Source organism: Micrasema longulum, unplaced genomic scaffold (assembly GCF_059751315.1).
Source record: "Micrasema longulum isolate JH-2025_06_02 unplaced genomic scaffold, ASM5975131v1 h1tg002039l, whole genome shotgun sequence".
In the NCBI taxonomy this organism is placed as follows: domain Eukaryota; kingdom Metazoa; phylum Arthropoda; class Insecta; order Trichoptera; family Brachycentridae; genus Micrasema; species Micrasema longulum.
In genome coordinates this window covers 81333-108215 of record NW_028279207.1, presented here as the reverse complement: position 1 = coordinate 108215, position 26883 = coordinate 81333, and the positions used below count along the sequence as shown (strand labels likewise).

Here is a 26883-nt window from a genome sequence, read left to right as displayed (position 1 = left end):
TGTGTTTTATTTATTAATTTATTTAGAATACAAACAGATGTACGGGTTAAATGATTATAAATAGAAACTATAAAAATGCACATATAAAAATAGTAGGGCCTGCCATCCAATAAAATGTATTCATTTTATTATACTAAAATAAAGCGACGAAGGTTTAAACTATATAAAAAATAAATATACTATAAATTATAATAAAAGAAAAGAAATATGGACAAAACAAGGAGATAGAGGGAAGGAAAAGAAGGAAGTTGATGAGGAGTGGTGGAACATGAATGAAGGAAAGTAGAAATGAAAAATTGCATTTGATTTGACTACGAAAAATAAAGAGCAAAAAAGACAAAACATCTATTCCCTGTTATTCTGAATCGAGCCTATGAGTTCTCTTCTGTACCTTTTATATTGTGGAGGGTTAAATATATCAAGACTTTAAAAATTCTTGTTAAATGTTTCACCTATACGAGGGACGGTAGAATGTTTCAGATGATTAGTTTTAATGTTAGGAATATAGAACATAGCAGAGAGTCTAGTTGGTCTGGAGGGGACACGGTAAGCAAGTAGATTATTTAGTTTTGGGGGTTTAGTGTTACTAACTGAAAACAAAGTTTTTCATTTACAATAAACCCGCAGATAATGTGCAAAACTGAGAAATTTAAATATTAAATACACCCGGAAGAAAAATACAACATTTTTCTTATGAATTTTAACCACACAATATAATTTAAATAATTGCATTAATTGACACTGATAAACCTTAAGAATTTTATAAATAAATACCAGTAATAAAATCATTATTATTTCTTATCAATATGACCTTTGACAGTTGGCCATGTGGAAATGCCTTCTACTGAATTATTTTTACCAACGACATAGTATTTTTTTAATGTTAAGCCATATCACACCTGTTAATTATTGTTTTTTATTTATATTATAATAAGTCCACGTGTCGTCTGAGCGGATGAAGAATATAGTCCTAAGTGAAAAAATAGAACCAGAATTAAGGAATTACATCCACTCGATTCTCTAATTCAGAATTTATACTCGAGAGTAGTAGCCATAGTCGAAAACACTCGTCCAGGGTTCAGTGTGTTTTTATAATTTTTTATTTGTTAATAGACTATCAAACAAAGCCAAAATAAATCAAAAAAACTATATTTTTAAGTGCAGTTTTATCAGCGCTATGATTTTTTAAAGTTATTTAATATTGAAATTGCTCTGTCCGTGACGTCACAAGTTCTTGCCGGTGAGTTCTGCTGATTGATAAATTGGTTTCCCAGAAACAGGAAACCTATCACAACACCCTATCTTCGGTTGAGTCGGAAGAACTTGTGACGTAACTAAAAGCATATAATTTTTTTTATTTTTTCATACATTTTTGAGAATCTTCATAGTTCAATTAAATGCTCAAATTTTTAGGGCGTGTAAGGAAACATATTTTATATCCGATTTCCCGCAGCACTGAGCTTCTTATTCACACATATGACTGTATATTTCATCCGCTCGGACACAAATAAATACAATGCAATAAATCCATCACATAGTACTGACACCGAAGGATCTATCAATGATTACGGCGGACCTAATTGAAAAATATCAATCGAATAATTAAAAATAAACTTGCCTAATTCGGACCATGGTACAGTTAGATCATCCGTGAAATAGTCACAGGCGTCGAATGCAACTTCAGGCGAAATAGCTGACGAGGATGTACCTTCCCCCCTCCTTCTCTCCAGCATCTTGTCCTCATGTGTCACAAACCATCACTCTAACCACTGTCTCACAACATCAACAGACGGCCTGTTAGATGGTTAGTTCACGTAAAATCCACATACTATTATTAAACTGGATTTATTATTTGAAGCACTTCAGATAACGGTATCGTGTATTTGAATTTGCACAGATATTAACGGAATAACGTTAATAAAGACCATAAGGTCTAACCTAACAAAACACTATAACAATACACGGGGATCATATACGCAACAGACGTAACACCGTGTTACCAGGCCCATGTATTACAGTGGAATAATATTACATACAATATAGAACTAAAACTTACGAAAGCATACGAACATTGCTTCTAAATTAATATGTATGTATAGGGTGGCCACTGAAAAACTTAATTAAATAACAAAAAGGCTATTAAAACACACATTTTTTTAATTTGGAAATTTAATACGCGGATTTTCAATACTTTTATTGAAACCTTTAATTTTATTTAGGAAACCAACGGTTCTATGTATTAAAATTTAACACGAAGAAATATTGAACGGGCTCAGAACTAATAACATATTTCCACAAATTGTACAAAGTAAGTAGAGAAATATAATACATATAAGTATGTAATGATTATATTTAAAAAAAAAAACAAATTTTCACTGGCGGTAAATGAGGCGGGATTAGAACTGGATGCATGTGGGATGACAAGGAAGAGAAGAGAGTGCTTACACATATGCACATTTAATATTATAGTAGCTGTCAAGCAGCATAATGAATTTTTAAGTGTCAATTTCAGTGCTCATAGTGTGAGGATATCTTTAAATTTAGTATTGTATGACTTTTAATTTTATCTTTCAATTTTAACTTTTAATTAAAAATTTTAATTTAAACTTTTAACTTTAATTTCAATTTAAACTTTTACATTTAATTTTAACTTTTGATTTTAATTTAAACTTTTGATTTCAACTCTTAATTTATACTTATTCATATGTACATCTACTACCTACATCTAATTAATTATTGTTGGTTGTGATTTTTTACAAATAAATAAAAATGTTCATGGAAGCGGAGAGAGAGGGAAGAAGGTAGAGTTGAAGCTATACTATGTCTTCTCCCTTTTATGTATTTTTATTTAATATTCATATTTTTACTTATTTAGAATTCAATTATTTTTCCCCCCTCTTCCTGTATTCATAATAAATTGGTGTGAAATCTGTAATTGGTCTTTTTTTTTTTTATTGTTCTTTTGTACCTTGTAAAATATAAAGACTGTATGATTTCCTTAATAAATAAATAGATAAAATAAATATACCGAACAAGGCCTACGAAAAAAAGCATTTTTGGTATGTGATGTTTTACTTATTGGTATCTGAAATAGGTAGTAGTGTCTACACACACCGGCTGGAACATGTTTGGTTAACCAAGTAACTATGTAAAGTTAACTAATCCTATAATAATTTTGTAAAGCAGTAGTTGGTCTGCACACACTGCGGTATAATGTAAAAATAATTTCATGGTGGGTGGAGGTAGCAAAGGTCAATACATAAGACAGACCGGTTTTGCATTGTAAGTACTTCAGCATCCCTCAAATCACCACTATTTTTTTTTTTACAAATACAGACTCCATTCGCATAATTTTCCATAACCATACGTAAACTTTTAAGTTAACATAGGATTTTAACTAAAACGTTCTCATAAGTTCTTGAATTGTTCGAGACACGTATAATCGTTCTTTGAAATTAGCTGCACAAAAAAATATCCGATGCCGTCAAATTAGGAGAAAGCGAAAGCCAAATCAGTCATTTTCTCCGAGGTTAAATAATTATTGACCTTTCATAGGAATAGAAACACTTAATGAGATTTACTCATTATTGGGCTTTACTGGGATTATTAATAGTCATTTTATTCTGCATGGGAGATCCTATGTAGGTGTAACCCACAAAAAAGAAAATAAAAAACACATTATGATTTTTTCAAAGGCTTTCAGTGGCCAGTCTGTACCTACGTAGGTATAAGATAATAGGAGTAATTATTAATTCATTTATTGATTAAATGCGTATGCCGATTTAATTACTAGAATCATGTTAGCAAAACGTATGAAGGAACAGACGCGAGTATCAGTATGCCATTTAAATTGGGTTTGATTCAGTAAAATTAAGCAAAAAAACCTACATTTCTGAGGTAGGCAACAATAAAAGTAAAAGATTGTGGTATCCCTGATTGGATCGAAATTTTATTTGACGTACTCCGAAAATTCGTCGTTTTCAAACGAGCCGATGTTAACGAATTCGTTAAAAATTAACACTAAGAAATGCGTTAGGGACAAGGTTGTTTCATTTGGATGCCGACGGAGATAATCCCAAATAACAGCTGTAAGTAAGGCTATTTGTCCAAAATGTGTGTGTAAGGTTTCCTGGGACGGCTGACGTCATGTAAAATCAAATTGAACGAAAGTCTTAATCAGATAACGTGGAAGAAATAGGATGACTCGATTTAAAGGAAATAATTAATTACATGTATATTCACCCTAGTATTATAGAAGTTAGCGTGTTGTAAAAGATTGTATAAAAACTGCTTATGTGTGTTTTAAAAAAAATACTAATGAATTGAAATCATCTTACACATAAAAAAAACACAGCGAATGCCATAAAATAAGTTTTTGGAAACGCAAAACGGATGTTTAACAATGTACATACAATGATGCGCTGGGTGGAGAATGTTACACAGTGCGTTAAGTGATTAAACAATTATTATTAAAATGTAAGCATTGTTAACGCCTAGACTTATTATAATTTCCTTCTTAAAAACGTATCTATCTTTGCTGGTATATCTATTTATTTTTATATATAAAAAAAATCAGAAATGCAAAATTATACACCTTATGTACCAAGGATGAGCCAAACAGGCGAAGCGGTGTGGTATAGCAGAATACTTGTACGGATGTATCGATTTCTAAATTTATTTATTAACGCCCAAATGGTTTTTAAATATAAAGATGTTAAAAACAATTTACAAATATAAAAATACAATTTAAAATGAAAAAAATATATATACACAGTAAATAAAAATATTAGAAACTCAATTATTTTTCAAAAATTTTAAGAATCATTGGTTCTTGAAGTTTAATAAAGTTACAGCAAATACATATGTTTTTTGGTTATCAGTGTGTTTATTTCCGAGAGAGTGAATTCTCGGAAACAGAGAATTTGACTTAGATATATTAAAATATCTAAAATAAATATGATGCCTCGTTGGTATATTAGGCACAATGAAATATATACATTTGACCCAATCGGGAACAACAAAAAGATTATTTCCAACTTTGTACATAAAAACCAGATCAGATATTATTCTTCTATCACTAATTTTAAGTAAATTAAATATACATAAGAGAAGATTATAGTTTATTAATAAAAACGCACTACTTTGAATGACGTCACTGATTCATATGAACCATCCAACGATATGAGAGCTTTGAAGGATATCCGGTTTGGTCACCGTAAACGAACCAATCGGAAGAACTGTCAGAGAACAACCTCTGACGTCACACGCGGAGTTATTTCAGAAATGCAAAACTTTAAAAAATCATAGCGCTGGTAACACGCTATATTATGAAATAATAAAATAATAAAAAATGGCTTAGTTTAATATTCTATAAACAAATAAAAAAAATAAAAAAAGACACTGAACTTCCTCATTCTAAAAATATATTTGGAATATAATGAGGAGCAGTATTCAAGAATACTGCGTACATGTGCAAAATATAATGTTTTTAGTGTCGGTGGATTTTTAAAAGGCTTACAGACTCTTATTATAGAGCCTAGTGTTTTGTAAGGTTTAGAAAGAGTATCAGAATAAACTTTTCAATGTCAGTACCTTTTCGGTTTTTAAAATTATTTACCATATTTGTATACTATACGTCCGAAGAGAAAACTGGGCGCATTTTGGATTTTTGGATGGTCTTAGCTCCCATAAAAAACAATTCTCAATATAATAGGTATAATATTTTGAAAAAAAATTTTTTATTAATAAATTTCATAAAAGGTACACGTTTTAAAAAAATCTATACATATCTACTTTTACACATCCAGTAGATATTATCACTGTAACTCTCCAAAAAAAGAGACTAACTCTTGTGCTTGGAGAGTGACATACTGTTGTAGTTGTTTATTTATAGGAGTTTATATAATTTTAAATACGAGTACACGAAAAAAAAATAAAAACATAGGATATATAAAGAAAAAACATAAAAAATTAATAAATTCAAACTAATTAAAATTTAATGTAGTTTTTACACGTGTTCAAAAAATTTCTTTGGATTTACTTTGAATTTATTTATTGATATATTATTTTTAATAGTTTTTAGTTCATTAAGAATATTATTATAATTTTTTACACCTTTGAAGACAAGGCTATTTTGACCATGACTTGTGTGGAGTTTAGGAATTTTAATATTATGTTGGCATCTGAGTGACTTATTCATCTCAAATTCTTTTATGTTTTCTTCTTTATAAATTTGTACAATATAATTTATTTTATAAAGAGTGTCTACTGTATGAACCTTAAATATTTTATATTGACTTTCCGTATTGAATGTTGAGGGTTTCTTTAAAATTGCTTTAATAATTAATCTTTGTATTATTTTAAAAGAACATGCTCAAGTGCCATAATCCAGGGAGAAAATACGGGACTACGTTTCCTCTTAAGTCATTTCTTAAAAAAACTTCGTGTTTCGTGAGCATGATGCACCCTGTCTAGGGTTAGGGTACCTATCGTGATAATTTTTCTGCCATTTCATTATAAAAAACTTGTGGAATTAAAAATATGCTGCGATTAGTTTACCAATTCAGTGCCCTATGCAACTAGGTGCAGATAAAATAATAATAATAATTTAAAACGTGAACCTCAGAAGTACGACTGACAGCTGACTTAAATTTTAAAAATCAGTAGGTAAATCGTAAAAGCGCACAACTAAATGAGTAGATTTCACACAATGAAAAATAATTATCGACATTATATGAAAACGACAAAGCAATATACTTTTAATGATAATTATTTTAAGTCTTAGATTCGGTCCATTAGTAATATGGCCATTGAGAAATTAACAATGAAAAATCGACCTTAAAATAAACTTAACGGCGCTTTCTTTAAGCGAAGTAAACTGTTATAAATAGTACCTTCGTTTAGCGAGCAAGCTGCAATTTATATATAAAAAGATGCTTTTTGTGATCGGCAAATGCGGATTCCAAACAAACCAGAAAAACGAGTGACAGGAAAAAGAAACTTTAGTACTTGGATTTATTTTTGTGATGGATTAAATTAAAGTAAATTCGATTCACTAATCAACAAGAAGAATAATAATTATTTTAAGCCTAGCAATAAACTGTTAAATTTAATTTAAAGCGAGGCTTTTATTATTGAATATCGTTGGAATATCAAATGATGAGTGCAAAAAATCTTGTATCATATTTTTTGTTAATTTCATCACCATCATTTCTCGATCTGCACCCAGCGGTGCGGTGCATAGGTCACTGCAATAGCACTCTAATTTCAGCGTATTTAGATAATTTTTGTTACGCCGAAGTATCAGTCTAAAGAGGAAGACGAGTGGTTTTTTATTAGTTAAAATTTATATAAATACTTTTTATGTACCGTATTATCATCGCTACGAATTTTTAAAGTTGTATATATTTTTTTTATTATTCCGTACGTGACGTCACTAGTTCTTTTCGGTAAGTTTTACGGAAACCGGAAATCTATCACAACACTCTATCATGGGTTGATTTAAAAGAACTCGTGACGCCATTTAAAGTAGTTATTTTTTGTCGTAACTTTGGCGAACAATAAAATGCTCTAATTTTTACCGAATGTAAGAAAATATTTTAAATCCCATTTCCCGTAGCACTAAACTTCCTCATTTAGATACCAGTATATTAACAATAAAATATTGGAGAGTAAAAACAATTTTTTTTTCAAATAAACGTTGACATTCTTACAATTTACCCAAATATTTCAATTTTAGGGGGAAATCCACGAGTTGTAAATAATTTACATTAAAATCAATGTTTCACGTCCACCGCGCTAGGAATTCAACCCAGGACATTAAGCACGGTAAACGAACGCGCTAACCACTACAATACGAGGCAGAATTATTCATGTGGATGTTTGAACATAGGCAGAATGGTGATTGTTACACAGTGTGTTAAGCGGCCACTCAAACCAGCCAATGACAGGTCATAAGCACTGTAAATTCCTAGACTTCCATATTCCCTTCACAAAAATGTTTTCCCTCTTTGTTGCAATAAATTTAGAATTTTTTTATTTGTTTTTTTTTTATTAATAAAACATATAGTACATATTATACTTCCAGGAGTTATAAAAAAAGCTTATTTGAGACCGAACGTATAAAGAAAACATTTTTGTGTCAATAAATAATTTCATACATACATCCGAAATAGTAAGAAAACATTATTTTAGAAACATAAAACACAATACTTTACACCATCTATATAAATTACATTAATAACTATCACTCTCAAAAATATTTAAGTAATATTTTTTGATTGTGACACTTTTGGATTTTCTATTCGACTTTTCGTGTTTTAGCTCATCGGGCAGTTTATTTAATTCGGAATGACCAATATTTTCCAGAGATCTGCTGCCGAACTTCGTTGAGCGAAACTTAGACACATGAAGATTCCCTGAGTAACGCGTATTGTAATTGTGAATATAATGACCAAATGTGTATTTTAAATTTGTGTGAGCAGAAAAGTTTTATCTACATCTTTTTTTAAAGTTAAATTTACTGCTACTATTTATTTATGAATTATTTTTTACGAAAAACTTCAATAATATTTTGAGTATATCCAAATGCTTGCAGACTAGCTAGATTTCCTCCCTAGGGAGTTATTCAGATCTAAATTTATTGCAACGGAGGGCAAACATTTTTGAGAAGGGAATGTGGAAGACTAGAATGAATCTCACCCACATGATAAAGATTTCAGCTCTTTTACTTTACAAAAGTCAACATGTAGAAGAGTTGGGGAAATGAGGATGTTTAAACATAGGTCGAATGGTGAATGTTACAGTGTGTAAAGTGGCCACTGAAACTAGCCAACGACAGGTCATAAGCCCTGTAAATGCCCTGTAAGCCCTGTAAATTCTCTTCTCAGAGTAATAACGCTATAGAGCCGCCCATACGGACAAAAATAGCAATAGTTTACAGAAAAAAACAATGGACCGTAGGTACTCAGGTCGATAATCGTAAGCGCAGAGACGAAACTGTCCATTACACGTCCATTGTGAAACAAAAAAACAATTTGCTCTGTGTAATAGAGCGAAATGCCGTCTCTACAGCCATAGCGCTAAAGTTATTACTCTAAAGTTATATTGAACCCGGAATCTCGGGCGCGGCAAGCAAACGCACTAACAAGTACACCTTGAGGTCGACTAATCTCCAATTAATTATACTTTTCAGGATTTTTACTTGAGAGTAATCATCGAGCCAAAAACACTCGTCCAGAGTTCTGGTTCTATTTCCCACATAGCATCACCATCATTAGCTTTCCGCACATAATGGTGCATAGGGCACTGCATCGGTACACCAATTGCAGCGTATATCGATCATTCTGTTACATGAAGACAAGATGATCAGTCTTACGCTTCATGTACCAGTCCAGGGCTCCGGTCACAATGGGAAGTTAACAGAGTTATCTTCGAAAAACCGATATTTGTGTACGAAAATAAGTATATTTGCATTAACATTTAAAGTATCTTTGCCGGTAACCTATAATTGAACATGTTAAGGAGAAAAAAATGTATGCCTGTTCTGTTTTTCATACAGAAAACTTAATTTTAAGAAATATTTCATATCAACCATGTCGGGAATCGAACCTGAGACCTCTTGCATGGTACGCAAACGCCCTGACCACTACACCATGAAGCCGAAGTCACAGATAGCACTGAGATTTAAAGTAAAAAAGGTGATAAATATGTACAAAGTTTTATATTCTGTTGACGAAGATATTTTGAATATCGTGGTAAATGAATGATTTGATCACGACTTTTCAAGATCATCAGATCTTTGTGCTAACTGTGATAATGCGATTTCAAACAATGGCTGACATCATTTCAGAAAATAATAATACCAGTTGACTCAAATTACAGTAAGAGAAAAGTGGAACGTCTTAATATTTTTTGCTAAACATCAAAATGACGTCATTCCAGTATGTGGAGGAGTATAAGTATTAGAAATTATCATATATTTATTTATTTATTTATGTATTTTACAGTTTTAAAATGTACAGTTTCTTTGTTTCAGGTCCCGACTAATAAAAAGAATTAAAATAATAAAAACTAAATAAAAATTGAATCATAAATATAAATTGGAAAATATACCATTAATAGTTAAGAAATGAGACATAATTATTATAAATTAGAAAACATACAGATAATAATAAAAGTTGAAGCATAAATACAAATTATAAAATATAGCATTAGTAATTAAGAAAGTAAACATAAATATAAATTGGAAAACATACCGATTATAATAAAAATTGAAGCAAAAATATACATTTTAAAATATACTGATAATAATAAAAAATTGAAGAACAAATATAAATTCGAGAATATATCATTTATAATAAAAAATAAAACGTACGTGTAAACACTAGTAATAATAAGAAAAATAAAACAAATGTAAATGAATAAACATAAAAAGTTAAAATAAAATATAAATAAAAACAATAAGTAGATATTTGGCAATTAAAAGCAACACAATTTTTAGTCATGAATATAATTTACAGGATGTAAAAAGGTCTACCCCTTATCCACTTGCTCACCTTCTTCTTATAAACATTGCTAATCTGAACGGAGACGAAGTAGTGAGACAGTAATATAGAAGTCTAGACTGAACAAGGTTAGGATGAAAGCGCCACCCCTTTCCAAAAAATGTTCACAAAGACTAGGTAGTTAGTGTACTTCATTTTCGCATTTCGAAAATTAAATATTTTTTACAATAAAACCGCGAAAATAACAAAACACAGAAACTTTAAAAGCTTTTATTGTAACCATCACTGCAATAATGCAGAACAATACAGTTCTGTGTGAGCTTTGAAGTCATTGAAAAGTTGTGTAGTTGAAATTCGAGTTTGTCTATTGGCAAAACAAGCCATTTATTTTTTGTTTTCTGTCGATATTATAGTTTTTTGGTAAACAGTCTCAATAAAGAAAAAAGGAGCGGATAATTTTGATCCGGTTTTTCTTTGCCTAAATAATTCAAAATTGTATCTGTTCATAAAACATAATATTTATGCAATAAGTAAATAAAATAAGACCACGAAAAGTATCTACCTAAACAATAATAGTATTTATAGTGAAATTGAAATATTCACGGTTTCAAATAAAATTTTATTCGAAAGAAATCTTGTATATAAAAATAATAATTGTTTACTCCCGAAGATCACAGTAATAAAATAAATCACAGGATTTATTATAAATAGAATATTGATAACGTTGGCACAAAATGTCACTTCGTATACCTACACAATACATATTTTGAAAAAAAGAGTTTTGACAGTGGCCGGCGCCCACAATGAAAAGTAAACAAGTCGTGTATCGTGCCGGCTTTAGAAACATTTTGACAGCTGTTAAAGAAGTATTCAATTTAAATGAGTAAATAATTATAGTAATGCTAGTTTAGACATTCGCAGATCTAAACAAAGGTGTTTTTTAATGTTTTTCGGGTCACCATTTTACGTTTCAATGTTTATATTATGATTATTGTTATAAATAATTCGCATTTAGCGTCTCGTAAAAGCGCGCGCACACCCACGGTTTTCTGTGTGGCCAACTACAAAATCGATATTCAAACTTCAAACGGGTCCGGGTGGGTAGGTGAGTGTGTCAACGCAGTCGCACTAAATTCAAGAGGCAATAAAAAATAATACAAGGTCATATATTTGATTAGGAAAAAAATAATAAAAAAACGAATTAGGTAAATATACCCTTTTTCAGCTCTAAAAACTGCGCGGGAATTTTACAAATTTAGCGTTACCAGTTATAAAAATATGACTTATTTATTGGTACCTAATATCTTCCTCCCGACAGCAAAAGGGAATTTCATACTAATATCACGACAATTTTTCAAATTAAAAATGAGTGGTAGATATTTTTTATGGTAAATAAATTAAATTTAAAACATGGGTGAACTCATAATATAAATATCTAGAAATAAAGGTATGGCAACTTTTTGCTCAAGGCCGCATCGCTAGTATGAAAATTTCAGTACCTATTTCAAGATTGTCCAAAATATTTTGAGTGACATAATTATGTTGTTTTTGAAGGACATAAAAAATATGTTTATGAATTAAATTTTATACTTTTTTCCCCATTTAAACAAAATCCATTATGAAATTTAAAAATATTTTGTATGTATTATGTAATTTTTTTGCTAGTTCAAAAGTAAACTCTCATAAATTAATATTAAATACTATTATAATAATATTTTATATCAATTGATGAGAATTTTTGATGAGGTTTGTTTCTCTTGACTGGAGATTTTAATAGAGTGGTTTAAAAATATCCACGCAAAATAGTAGTATTCAAAATAGTATGGAATCTAAGCCATCCAAGACATTAAAACAATTAATATAATTGTGGACTCTTTAAGGAAATATAACTGAGTCATTGATGAAGGGTATCTTTCATATAAAAATGGAAAACCTCTGAAAAAGCACGAATACCAAAAGTAACAACCGGAAGCAGTCTAAAGATTTTAGACCGGTAAACGCATTCCACCATCAATGAAATACAAATTTTGGGGCCTGAAAAAATTTCTTAAAAATTTAGGATAGCAAAAAAACAAAACAATTTTTTTTGTATAGTGCAAAAATTAAAATAGAATTGTTGTCTTATTGAATTTATTTTTTGCACCACAACAGGACAGCAGTCCCAATTACAGTGGTGGATAACAAAACACTCAGGCCTGAGAAAAATCACATTAAATTTTTGTGTTGTCACCGGGAATGGAACCCGGAACCTTTCGTGCGTGAGTCAAGTGTCTTAGCCATTACAGCACGGAGGTCGCCCTATTATACTACAACTACAGTATAGTTCTTTCTGAAATATCAAATAGCGTAGATGAGGCATTGGTTTTTGTATAGGTTTCATATCTAAAAAAATAATGTTTTATGAACGAGAATTTAAAAAAATATTATGGAAAACTCAGTCAAGGTGGGTAACTGTTCTACAATACACCAAGGTCGATATATAACGTAGCTTTGACAGAATTAGTGTAAACATCCATTAAAACATAATAGTTGAGGAGATTGAATTAACAAACGTAAGCTTTATTTTATCGTCTTTGGATAACACTATTGGTTTTTTTCATACATCATATCGCAAGATTTATGCTAAAGAAAATAAAGTTTTTTTAAAAAAATAAAAAAAGAGATTATTAATAAACAAACGAGGATGATTCTTGGAATATTTTATTTGATTTATTTTCACATGTATTTACAAAATATATACACAGTATTTATAACGGTTTTAGTGCAATTGAATCAAAGATAGAAGAGAATAATGGAATAGGATTTTTTTTTTATTGACACATAATATTTAAATTTGTTGCAACAGAGAGGGAAAACATTTTTGAGAAGGGAATATGGAAGTCTAGGCATTTACAGGGCTTATGACCTGTCATTGGCTGGTTTAGGTGGCCACTTCACACACTGTGTAACATTCACTATCCCACATGATAAAGGTTTCAGCTCTTTTACTTCACAAAAGTCAACCGATGGAAGAGTTGAGGAAATGTGGATTTTCAAACAAAAAAGATGAGGAAATGGTGAATGTTCCCAGTGTGTAAAGTGGCCCCTTAAACCAGCTAATAACAGGTCTGTAAATGCCTAGACTTTGATATTCCCTTCTCAAAAATGTTTTCCCTCTCTGTTGCAACAAATTTAAATATAAATAACTTCCTAGGGAGGAAATGCAGCCAGTCTGCAAGCATTTGGACATACTCAAAACATTGAAGAATTTTAGTTTAAGTTACCTAGAAATGCCTAGATATTCATATTTTTTACTCAAAAAATTTTGTTCATCTCTGCTGGGGTATCTATCTTGATGTAATTTCTTAAGTGTTACATCCTGAAATTGCCTTTAATTTCACACACTGAAAACATTGTTAACAAACCTTGTGTTTCCTTCAGCAGCTTAGCTGCGTTTGTGTGACCAGCAAGCTCGGCAAGCAGCAGCGGAGTGTGACCAGCCGAGTCTCGGAGACCCCAGGATGCACCGGCCACGAGAAGTTCTCTCACGTTATCAGTGTCCCCCCTCTCTGCTGCGATGTGAAGAGGGGTCTGCGGATATATACAATAGACTGTGATAGAAGTAAAGTAAAATCATCATCACCATTTCCCTATCTGCATTCAGTGATGCATAGGGCACTGCATTGGCACTACAATTGAAGTGTTCTAGATCATTTTTGTTACAAAGGTAAGGCGATCGGTCGTACATGCTTCAGGTACCAGTACAGGAACAGTGAAATGTTGCAGTGTTAAACTACTATTCAAACAAATGTTTCACATTGACTCTGCCAGGAATTGAACCTGACATTTAAAGAATGGCAGGCAAATGCGTCAACCACTACACTACGAGGCTGACCTTTTTGACAATTTTCCTTTTCAGGACCTGAGAGTAGCCATTGTTATATAAAAATGAATATCTAAACTGAATATAAAACTGACTATACATACATTTTATGTGTACACAGTAGTTCTTTCAATCCATGTATATTCAATTTCAAATAGTATTGTAGGATTTTATTGAGCTTTGTTTGATGTCTCTTCAAATATTGAGCAAATAATTTATGTAATAAACATGTTGATGAGATTCAGAACACAACTGTTCCTTCTCAAAGACACATAAAACTAACTAAATAAAAACACTTATAGTTGAGTAGATAGTTTGCAGAACGGTCAAACACCGTTCTACGACAACTTGTTTCTCATTTTTCAACACAGATATTTACAACTAAAATAATACGGCCTAAAAAATGAAATATTTGGATAATTTATAAGATTGACAATATTTATTTTTCTATAAAATAAAACTGTCATTTCTTACGCACTGTAATTTACATATTAACATGTCATTTACATATTAATCACATGCTAGCGATGTTTTCTCTACCCCTGTGAGAGCGTTCAGAATCACATTTCTGGAAGCGGTTTAGTTGTTTGCTTGTTTGTAATATTTTATTAGGGATATTTTCATTTGGCTAAGGTGAAAAAAATCAAAGTAGCTTAGTTCGTTTAATTGACCTTGCAGTTTCCTCTCGGCCCACAGGCCTTGTCGGGATCAGCACCAGCTCCCAGAAGGATGGGGAGGCACCGAGAATGTTCGCAGGCGGCCGCCGCATGGAGAGCTGTCCTACCCCACCCATCTGCTGCATCCACTAGACCACTTTCACTTCCAACCAGATCTTCTATCAACTCCGCGTTGTCCCATAACGCAGCCTGAATGAAAAAAGGAAAAAGTTCACACTAAGAACCATCGCCTGTTGTGACCTGTTGAACACGACTGCCCAAAGTCATAAAGAAAATGAACTATATTGACTTGTAGACCATGGTTAGATTCCACCCCATAGTGAGTTATGAAGATTGACATTTATTCCACTTAAGCATCTGGGCACACTTACTTAAAATATTGCTGATTAAACCAACTGGTATAAGAAGAAGTATAGGCATTGAAAATTATTTTCAGGCGTTGCCTAGTAGGTGAAATAATTCAGCCAGATGAATCTTACCCAAATCAATAAAAGTTTAAAGAACATATTTATCTATTCAATGGTCAATGCTAAAAAAAACATAAACCTAAATACAAATACTAATGTGAAGAAAAAAAATAAACAAAAAATATAAATATCTCAAAACAGTGGCAAATATAAATATAGGAAAAGAAATTATAAATATTTATATCTGAAACTTACGTACTTATGCATAAAATTGTAACTCTTAATCAATTTTCTGACCTATTAAAATAATTTAACATGTTTACATTTAAGTCTCTGATTTATTTTGTTGCAAAATCGATAATAAAACCTATTTTCAATTTCTTATTCTGATCACATCAGACCAGGTGATATACGCTAGAATGCTGCCCGATACATGAGCAAGGAGAAAGGAGATGAAGAAAGGAAAATCAACCTTAAAAAATGTTTGTTCTAGCAAGAGGCAAAGATGGAGACCTGATACTAACTCTAATGATCAGAATTAGAAAAACAAAGATGAAAGTAGGCTGAATGACATCAAAATGCAATCTCTCAAGTGAATGTGTACTAAAATTATCCACGAAGGTGAACCAATGTTGAAATTAAGAAAGTGGTGGTGTGATTGTTTGGACATAAAGAACAAATAAGACAGCTTAAGAATGGCTAAAAGATTAAATAATATCATTAAAACACAGAGTACTTATTTTAGTAAACCAATACACGATAATTTTGAAATTGAAATACATTATCAGAAGAAAATATATAAGTAAATATCTAATAACAACTGTATCAAATGCACGAATCAACAAAACAATTGAGAAAACTAAACATTTATAAATAAATGTTAAAATAGACACAGAAGTTATACATTTTTATTTGCATTTAATGTGTTTAATAAATTGTAATACTGTGTACGGTAAGTTTTAGGAAAACATATTTAAAAAATATGTGCTTTAATTGCAAGGTAAATTATTTCCTTACAATATGGATAAAGTAAATGTACAAAATAAGACCAACATATTTAAATAATAACACCTTATATAAACAATGAAAACATGTATTATAATTGGGTACAAGAATACGATATTGATTACCTGGTGCAACAATCTTCCTTGAAAATTGTCTTCTTCAGGAGACAAATCCATGACATCAGGAGCTGAATTTAATTAATTAAATTTCTTAATTAAATTCTGCGAGCTACTAATGCACAATTCACTCATTTTCACACACATTAAATTAATGAGACCAAACGATTGAACCAGTGACGAGTTACATGAATTTTAAAAGCTAATTTAAATTCTAAATCACATTGCCAAGTAAAGAGAAATGATAATTTTCATTATTTAGTTCAACGCACCAAGTGCATCGTTTTCACTTCCATTCAAGTTTGAGCACAGATTGGATTTGACAGATGGATGAATTTGACAGCTGCGCAATGAATACCTGGTATTGCTAGTAAAAAATATTTGTTACTGTATTTTTTATAACACCAGTGCTTACTTAAATCAAAACTACCGATCGGTGAATACCGAGGCTCATTATGAATGATTCGAAAACCGAGAAGGAAAATTAATTGTTTGAAAATTTTATTCAGGAAAACAAGTGCAACATATTGTTAGTACTCATTTATCCACCATAGGTATCAAACTTTCCATTCTCACTACTCTTTCCTTCTGATCTTGCATCCTCTTTAGAAATGATGATGTTACTCTAATATACGACCAGCAAACAGAATAAAAGTCAAATGCAGGATCACCACTCTCACATTTATAAAAAAATAACTATTAACGATTCGAAAATTAAAAGTATTGAAATATGAGGTATTTTAGAAATTGGCTAGTATGTGACTAAAATCAAATGGAATAATTAAAAACAAAATTTATTTGTTGGCAATTTATTTTTATTCTTTATTAGTGGGTATTACAAATTTAAATGCAACTGGAGTCCAGGATAAAACCGCTCCAATACCATAATCTTCAATATCAATAATTCCATTTCGACTTATGGTGCTTCCATCTCTCCCTAATACAACTAATCGTGGAATACTGGTTACGCCATGCATATACTTCAGTTCTTGTATTTTAGGTTCTCCATGTTTTATTGCTATCCAATCTCCGTGTTCATTAAAAGTTTCTAACATTTGATTTTCAGTATCATCCATTGAAATGAATACGATTTCTACAAGCAATCTCCTGCTACGAACTTTAGTATACATATCTTTTAAAGTTTGCAAAATGTCTGATCTATGATCGAAATGTGCACTGAAGAAATACACAAAAACATTTACTACTTTAAAATGATCCTTAGAAATAATATTGCCATTTTTATTTATTAACTCTGTAGTTATTAACTGGTCCATTCTGATATTAGAAAATTTATTTCATGTAGATGTCACATTCAATTTTGGAACACGCTTCTTGCATTCAGAAAAATATTTTTATATGTAAAGTTAAGCAGAGGTAAGTACCAAAAGTTTTTGACCTGATAGGACTCTTTATTAAGCTATGAAAAATGGCAGAATTAAGTATGCTGATCCTATGAAATATAAGAAAAGTATTTTAGGAGTGCGAATGGACATCGTCGAACAATGTAAATAAAAAAAAGTGATAATTATATTGTGGCAATTGAAAAAACTCATTGTGAAGGGCTGTAGTGGAAAAATATTTTGGAAAACTCAGTCAAGGTAGGTAACTGTTCTACAATACACCAAGGTCGATATATAACGTAGCTTTGACAGAATTAGTGTAAACATCCATTAAAACATAATAGTTAAGGAGATTGAATTAACAAACGTAAGCTTTATTTTATCGTCTTTGGATAACACTATTGGTTTTTTTCATACATCATATCGCAAGATTTATGCTAAAGAAAATAAAGTTTTTGAAAAATTTTTGTTAAAAAAAAAAAAAGGGATTATTAATAAACAAACGAGGATGATTCTTGGAATATTTTATTTGATTTATTTTCACATGTATTTACAAAATATATACACAGTATTTATAACGGTTTTAGTGCAATTGAATCAAAGATAGAAGAGAATAATGGAATAGGATATTTTTTTTTACTGACACATAATATTTAAATCTATTTCAACAGAGAGGGAAAACATTTTTAAGAAGGGAATATGGAAGTCTAGGCATTTACAGGGCTTATGACCTGTCATTGGCTGGTTTAAGTGGCCACTTTAAATATGAATAAACTCCCTAGGGAGGAAATCCAGCCAGTTTGCAAGCATTTGGACATACTCAAACATTGTCACATAATATTTCTTTACTTCATACAAAACTTTAACTATGTACACTCCAATTTTTTAATGAAATATGTAGTTTAAAAGGAATTTAGTTACTATGGAAATCGATTTAGGATAGTAAAACATATTTGACAAATAATTAGGTGGTGGCTTCTGCCAAAGGATTTCATAGAGTATTCGAAAGTATTTAAATTTTTTGAAAAACTTATCTGAGATGCACAGAACAATACAAAGAAATCTTTTTCAGACAAATTACATAATGTATGTTTGTACTAAATACAGATATGGCTGTTTATCTTGTAAGAAAACAAAATTAATAATAGATATTTGTGAAAATTAATAAAAAAATAATGAAAGTATACACACATAATCAGTGATACTGCAATACCACGTAACCATCAATTTAATATTTTGGCAGGGAAAACTAAAAACAGTTCTTTTAATATATTACTTACTGTAATAATCGACCAAAAATACCGCTGGAGTTTTAGAAAAACTATCATTATTTATAGTAAAAATAGTCATAATTTAAAACTAATGGTTCTTAGGACTATGTCGAATTTATTGCAGTATCAAAATTATTAATATAAATGCAATTTTACTTACGTCTTTTTTAAATCAATATATTATATTATAGTTTTACTCAAAAACTCACATCTTTGTAGAAGTTAAAATAAATGAAATTAAAAAAAATTAAATACAGTCACAACTTCTATTGACGCTGTGCAAGTAAAAATAAAAAAATTTGACACAATTATTGCACAAGTCATTTGATAAATTACATGCAGGAATAGGAATATAAATAACGTTATTTTTCAACATCGATGGCCTTTTTAAGGGCATTGCTGCCGGCTCGATCATTGATAAGCAAATTGATGGAAAAGTAATAAACAAAATATAGAGAAAAAATAATTAAAGGAACAATAATACTAAACTTATTTTAAGCCGTGCATAATTATTACATGTTATACAGCAATTCAGATCCGATTGAAAGTAATTTAAATTTATTGGTTAAGATTTTTTTATAGGAAAAAAATATGATGTATATACAACAGATATTTAGGTTATTGTTGAGATTTATTTTATTTAGGCTTACCCCAAAAAAAACGTTTAGTAAAATAAGCTGTTTTAAGAATTCATATTATAAAACGGTGATAGGTAAATGAATACCAGATCATAGCTAATTATAAATAAAAACTTGTATTTTAACTTAATACATCACTAGTTCAAGAAAAGAAGGTTTAGAGAATTTTCAGTTGATTTAAAAATGTTAAAATCTAATATTATGTATGGAAAATACATATTATGATGCCCAAGTACATTATTATATTTATTATTGCATTTCAAAATACACAGAACTGTCATTGAAAAAAAAAACAGTTTTCACCGATTTTACGGTAAATACATATTCAGTCTCTAATAATGGATTCCATTACATTTACAACAAGTTACTTTTACTGACTGAACCAACTACAATTTTTAGTATTGTACAATTTACTAATATTTTCATACGCATGTTATATACAGAGAGTGCTATGCAATCATATATAAGTAAATTAAATTGGATTTCACAACAAATGCATACTAATTCAAATTTCTCAATAAAACAGGCATACACAATTGATAATTTTATGAAAAATAGATATTTTACTTTTTGAAAAAATGCGGAACCTTAAAACACACATCATTTCAATCCACACTTTTTTTGAGAATCAGTACAATAGTGGTGGCTCAAATTACTTCTGAATGTAATCTAATTTTAATATATTCTATGTTTATCCTAATCTTTCAAACACTTTAGATTTCAATTGATTACTATTGTTAATATTATTTGTTTGTCCTAAACGAGCTTTCACACTAGCTTTAGAAAAAGATATTGGTGCACGCTTAATAACTTTATTTTTATGTGGTACAGCGACAACTTTAGATAGTGTAACAGTTCGTAATAGAGGTAATGTCGGAGTGTGCATAGAGATATCTGTGACTGGCCGTTTCTCTATTTCCTTATAATGAACATGCGGGGAAAACTGAACAGATTTTCGCTGATGAGATGGTGGCAATTTGTCCTTAACATTAACGGGTTCTTCATCCGCTCTCATAGTTCCTGATTTTTTAATAGGTCTGATGATTTCCATTGATGACGATCTGTTAAGAGCTATTTTTTTAGGTGGGGAACTTTTTAGAATTCCTTCGTATTTAAGTGGCTCATTACTGTCAGTAGAGTATCGCCTGTGGTTGAGGGTATCCTTGCTTCCGAGTCTATCAAATACTCCAATCGTACTGTTAGATTTTGTGATGGTTTTCCTGAGACCAGTGATGGTTATTTTAGAAGCTGTTGAGTTCAGAGAAGGTTTAGTTGTTGAAGTTACGGAAGGTTTGATATCGTCGTTAAATCCTAATCGCGAAAACACAGCAGATTTTCTTTGATTTGAAACTGTAATAAAAAATGTTTAATTACAAACTGAAATTATCACCAATATACGATATTTAGACAGTTGTGATATTGTCAATGTTAGGTTATGATAAAATTATTTCTTGTGTAAATAAAACACACTTGTATACAATTAATGTGATACTGCATTTAATAAAAAATATAAAATAATACCTTTGATTTCTGAAGAAGAATTTTCATCGTGTACATTTTGCTGAGACATAGTTTTTCTGACGAGTTTTGTTGGAATCATGGTGTCTGTTTTTGAATCACTCTCAGGAGACAAACTAAAATAAAATACATAAGTTTGATTTCAAAGCTGCTAAGTAGATAAATTTAATAAAAATTACTTGCTAACAAAAAAGTTCATCTTTAGATTAGTTTGTGTTAATTCGTAAATTAAATTTAGCGTCAAATAGATTTTAAATATATAAAATTGGTTATTTTTATAATATAAACACAAATATAATGCTTAGCTATCCATATCGGAATAATAACAGTGATATGAAATAGAAAAAATCACACATGCTTCATATATTTTGACCATTACATGTTGCAAACGTACAAGGTTTTTTTTTTTTTTTTTTTAAAAAGAAATATTTGCGTTCTTATGATTTACCCAAATATTTAATTTTGAGGGCCATTTTCAACGAGTTGTAAATAACTCACTATTAGAAAATGGAATCGAGTTGGGGTAGAGTAGGATTCGAACCACGGACCTTTGGTCCGTGAGTCCAAGACACTAGCCACAGGACCACAACCCGACCATGTTCGACCGGTTCAAATGCTTAGAATCAGGTGTATGTGCGGAGATTGCCTTTAATCATTTCTGTGTGCCAGATTTACTCATATTACTAACTATGTATATGCCAACATAACAACTTTCTTCCTCGCTTTGTTTGGCCACGAATGGTAGAATAATAATACAAATATTTATCCATTTAAAAATAACATATAATAGCTGATTAAAAAATATTGTGAATTAATTTTTATAGCAACAACTGCTGACGCTACATCCATTTGGAGTAGTAAGTCTGATAGCCCGATCCGTTGAGATAGTCAGTATCAAGTTTAAAAAGGTGTAACATGACGGATTCCAGAGCCAGAAGAGTGAAGTCTGTCGGGCATGATAGATTCAAACAAAGCGTCAACATTAAGTTTTGTTAAAAAAAGTGCCAAAGAAGCTCACGAAATGTTAAAATCAGTGTATAGCGATCACAATTTTTATAGCAACAACTGCTGACGCTACATCCATTTGGAGTAGTAAGTCTGATAGCCCGATCCGTTGAGATAGTCAGTATAAAGTTTAAAAAGGTGTAACATGACGGATTCCAGAGCCAGAAGAGTGAAGTCTGTCGGGCATGATGGATTTCGAACAAAGCGTCAACATTAAGTTTTGTTAAAAAAAGTGCCAAAGAAGCTCATGAAATGTTAAAATCAGCGTATAGCGATCAAGTGGTGACTTTGAGATAGTTTACAAGTGGTATAAGCTATTCAAAAGTGGAAATGAGTCGGTTGAAGATGAGTTACGAGCTAGTAGGTCAGGACATCCTCTGACCTTAAAAACAGACGATTGTGTTTTACCCAAATATTTCAATTTTAGGGTCATTTTTAACAAGTTGTAAATAATTTACTACTAGAAAAATGAAATTAAGTTGGGGTAGAGTGGGGTTCAAACTTTGTACCTCTGATCTGTGAGTCCGCAACTCTAGCCATGGGACCATGACCCTATTTATAATTACATTATGTATCTACAAGAATGTAGTACATGGATATTTGATTATAACTGATAAAGAATATGAAAATGACAAAAAATATTTTATTTATTACCTTTGGTTGGTAGGAGTGATAACTTTCCTCTTCATTCCTGTAATGTGTATGGCACCGAGTCTCTCCTTGACGCTGGTAACAGAGTTAATTGGAGTAGGACTCACAGGAGAGTTACGTGTATACCGCTCTAGCATTCGAGTGGCCGCTAAAATGAAAATTAAGAAATATTGATTCATGTAAATTTGAAATATTTTGCACAATTTTTATAAGTTGATTTCAATTCAAAAAAATAATTTTAAGATAAGTTTAATTACATAAAAATATAAAACATCATTAGTTTACATTGTCTAAGATGATATAGTATTTTGTTGGTTACATGTAGTAACGCGTTTATCAGACACTTATGACAGATTGTTTTTTTTTTTCATAAAACAAAATGTCCAATACTAACGTGTTGGGGGTTTGGGCTGTCCAGGGCGACCAGCAACAGCTGCAACGGGAACTTTAGGGCCATTTATACTCAAAACTCTGTCTCTAGCAGTCTCCTCATGAACCTGCTTGGCATGCCTGCAAATATCCAAAATATTACAAGAAATGATGATTTTTAAAGGAATAACCCGCTAAGCCTCTATATTGAGGCTTGTCAGCAGGCGGGATAGAGGGGATATGGAAGGAGGTAATTGAAAAATACACTACAACACCCAGACCAATTGAGAAAAAAATCTTTCTCGATTTTTTTCTTGCAACTGACGGGAATCGAACCCGCAACGCCAGTTTCACGGTTGGCCATCTAACCAACTGCGCCACGGCGCCTGTCAGTTTATTTAATAACTTTATTTCTTTGTGACAATAAGTCACACGGCCAGCGCACAGTCATATTGATTCAATATTTATGGGTTTAGGAGCCAGGATTATATGTAATCCATAAGTTTATCGTCGCACATTATTGCAAAAGGCAACAATTGGATTGTATCTACAGACAAATAAACTAATCAAGAAACTGTCAAGTGGGTGTTTTTTGAGAACTCTCTGGCGATGAGGTTATGGCTTTGAACTGGAGCATAAATTACTGGACCTGATGTCAAATCCAACCAGATGGACACATGACACTCAAGATCATTAAACAAACTGGCCAAGATGACATTTTTTCTACGTTTTCTACACGTCGCCATGTTTTTTTATTGATGTCGGATTTCAGTCAAATTAGCAACATGCAATATTTCAACCAATGACAGTTTAAAACATTTAAGTTTGGAAGTGAAAATTCTTGATGGAAGTTAATTGTAATTTATTATAGAAATAAAAGACAAGTGATACTTTAATCCACAAATTTGTGGAAAAAGTTTATTTAGCATTTTCAATGGATTAAATTAATATTTTAGAATAATTGTAACAAATGATAGTTTAGTTAGCGCATTTAAATGGATTCTGGAATCAGGCAGAAACTTAAACTAGATACAAATAAATGTACACATTTTATTATAATAAATTCACATACTGCAAGGAAGGTGTTTTCATTTAAAATATTTTGTTTCTGATTTATTTCTGTGATTTAGGAAGTAAACTTTGAGTCTGGTCGATCCTCTTATGCTTTAGCGTTGAAGCCTAGCCAGGAGCGAATGATTTTGTGAATGGAGGGATCGCGAGTCAGGGAAAACAATTTCCGATAAACTCTTTCAGACTTCAACAAAATTTTTATTTGTCGATCCTTCAAGAACAAATCCTTGCAATATCTGATACTTTTTCAATGTTGTCGGCAAAACTTACGTAGTGTCATATACATAATCCAATCCCAGTGCCCAGTAGCATCGGTTCTTTATGTTAGACGCCCATTTGGATTTTTAAAATATAATATGTTGTTTTTAAAAGATTGAAGAATTTTTGCCCAATTGTTGACTATATTTCTGTTTGGTACGCCCGAGAAGTAGCTTTTTATAGAGGTGTATAAATGAATGGAGAAAACCATAAATTAAAATGTCAATAAATGTTTCCTCATTACATTAAAGTTCTCGCTGTTGCATTGCGCATTATAACCAAATTCGACTGTATAACAGATACAACAACGTAAAGCCAATGAATAAACAAGTCGTCAAGACAGCTGCCGGTTGAATATTGACAAATAGAAATAACGTACAGTTGTAATGCGTAAATGGTAAATCGGCATTCACTCACAAACGCGCGATCGGCAGTCAACGTGTCAAATGAATAAACAATTACAAAGAACCGTAGTTTGTCTCACCTCAAAATCGCAATAACGTCGCCCATACATGAAATTCCCATCTCTCTCAAGTATTCCTTGTTTAAGTCCAGAAGCATGTTCATTTGAATTCTATTTTCAGTAAAAGTCAAAGCGTATGTAGCCCCGATACCGGCGGGAAGACCTGCATCGGAGAAAAACTTGATCCACATACCTGAAAAAGTAGCAAAACAAAACGGACAATATTAAAAATAGACGCTGGTTGTGAAAGTGGTAGAAAATTTAAGTATTTGTACGGACTAGCGGAAAGTTATTAATTTGTTTTCGAAAAAGCTTATTGATTGACAACGCGTTTGTCGTAGTGTCAATAAAACCCTAGTTATTATCTTATATTGAGGTGTCAAATGACAGATTGCAGTGGGCAGAAAAACTAAAAATGGAATTAAAATAATTATATCAATCTTACCTTCCGGTGATGAATGGCTAGCCATTTTGTAGCGGTGTTGGTCTTAAAAATAATAAAGATCTAACTATTATTTCATAAAAATATTTACGGGGGATAAATAATAAAGATATTAATTTGAAACACAACACAAAACACGAATCAACCGCTCAAGGACGCCATATAAATTCAGTGTTGCTAGGTGCTAGATACATGGCTTGCCAAATTACCAGGGTTACCAAGTGTTAAAATAAAAATTTCGCTATAAATAAATAAGTACTTAGTTAATATCACAAGGGAATTTCTTGATGAAAACGAGTAAAAATATTTTTATTATTATAATACGTCACATCTTTTAAAAAAGCACCTTATTTTATCAACAATATTTTGAGTTTATCATTCAACTACTATAGGAGTTATAAATGTATTACAACAGAGATGAAAAACATTTTATAAAAGGAAATATCAAAGTTCAACCATTTACATTTACAATTACTCTTATTCCATTCATTCTCACAATACTGAATATAAAATAAATGCATATGAACATTAACAATATTGATATTACATAAAACGAGAATTTTCTATAACTAACAGCTTAAAGTATTAAAATACGACACATAAATAATTTAAAATATTTTAGACGAACGGAAAATTTGGCGCATTTGGTTATTTTTTTAATTACGCTTTCGTGTAAAAATGAATTAGGTGGATACTTATTCTAAGATATAACAACGGAAAAATTAAAAAGGGACTTGTGGTAACATAGTCCGGGCGGAAGAAGAATACAATTATTTGTGTGAAATAAAACCATAATACAGGACGAGTATTTTTGAATTGATGAGGTAATCAAGTGGAGATAAGTCCGCCTCGCAGTGTAGTGGTTGGCGCGATCGCTTTCCATGCTAGAGAGCCTGTGTTCGATTCCTGGAAAGGTCAACACGAAATATTCGTATGGGTGGTTTTTATGATTGCAATATTTCATCGTAACCGGATTAGAACTTGAAGTGTTGGTTTACCAATGCAGTGCACCACGCAGCATTAGGCGCCGATAGGGAGATGATGATGGTGAGCAGTAACATATTACTAAACATAAAAATAATTTATTTACATCAAGAGATCATTTTTTTTGGTTTATATTATTATCATTCTCCTTTTTTTTTAAATTATGACTTTGATTGAGATATAAAATTTGTATCCCTATATCTCGATTAAAATTACGGTCCACATAAATGAAATAATCAGCGAATTCCGAAGCCTTAACGTCCGTATTTACAGACAAAACACAAAAATCTCATATGCAGAG

General features: G+C 31.1%; 2 protein-coding genes across 2 annotated transcripts in view; both read right to left on the bottom strand.

Moving 5' to 3' along the window:
• LOC148273212 (leucine-rich repeat serine/threonine-protein kinase 1-like) overlaps positions 1 to 16893 on the bottom strand; it is a 52153-nt gene extending 35260 nt beyond the window's left edge. Inside the window, exons 1-3 of the mRNA XM_088239010.1 lie at positions 16582 to 16893; positions 15039 to 15233; positions 13910 to 14075 (exon numbers count right to left, since the gene is read on the bottom strand). Coding sequence (XP_088095136.1) covers positions 13910 to 14075; positions 15039 to 15233; positions 16582 to 16632 — 412 coding nt within the window. The 5' untranslated portion in view covers positions 16633 to 16893. The remainder of the gene's footprint in view (positions 1 to 13909; positions 14076 to 15038; positions 15234 to 16581) is intronic.
• Positions 16894 to 20043: 3150 nt separating this feature from the next.
• LOC148273211 (uncharacterized) lies at positions 20044 to 25771 on the bottom strand. The gene is made up of 6 exons (XM_088239011.1): positions 25602 to 25771; positions 25178 to 25349; positions 23390 to 23505; positions 22999 to 23143; positions 21343 to 21455; positions 20044 to 21171 (listed from the first exon to the last, which is right to left on the bottom strand). Exons 1-6 carry the CDS (start codon positions 25624 to 25626, stop codon positions 20513 to 20515), a joined length of 1230 nt encoding a protein of 409 aa, XP_088095137.1. The 5' UTR covers positions 25627 to 25771; the 3' UTR covers positions 20044 to 20512.
• Between the last annotated feature and the right edge of the window lie 1112 nt (positions 25772 to 26883).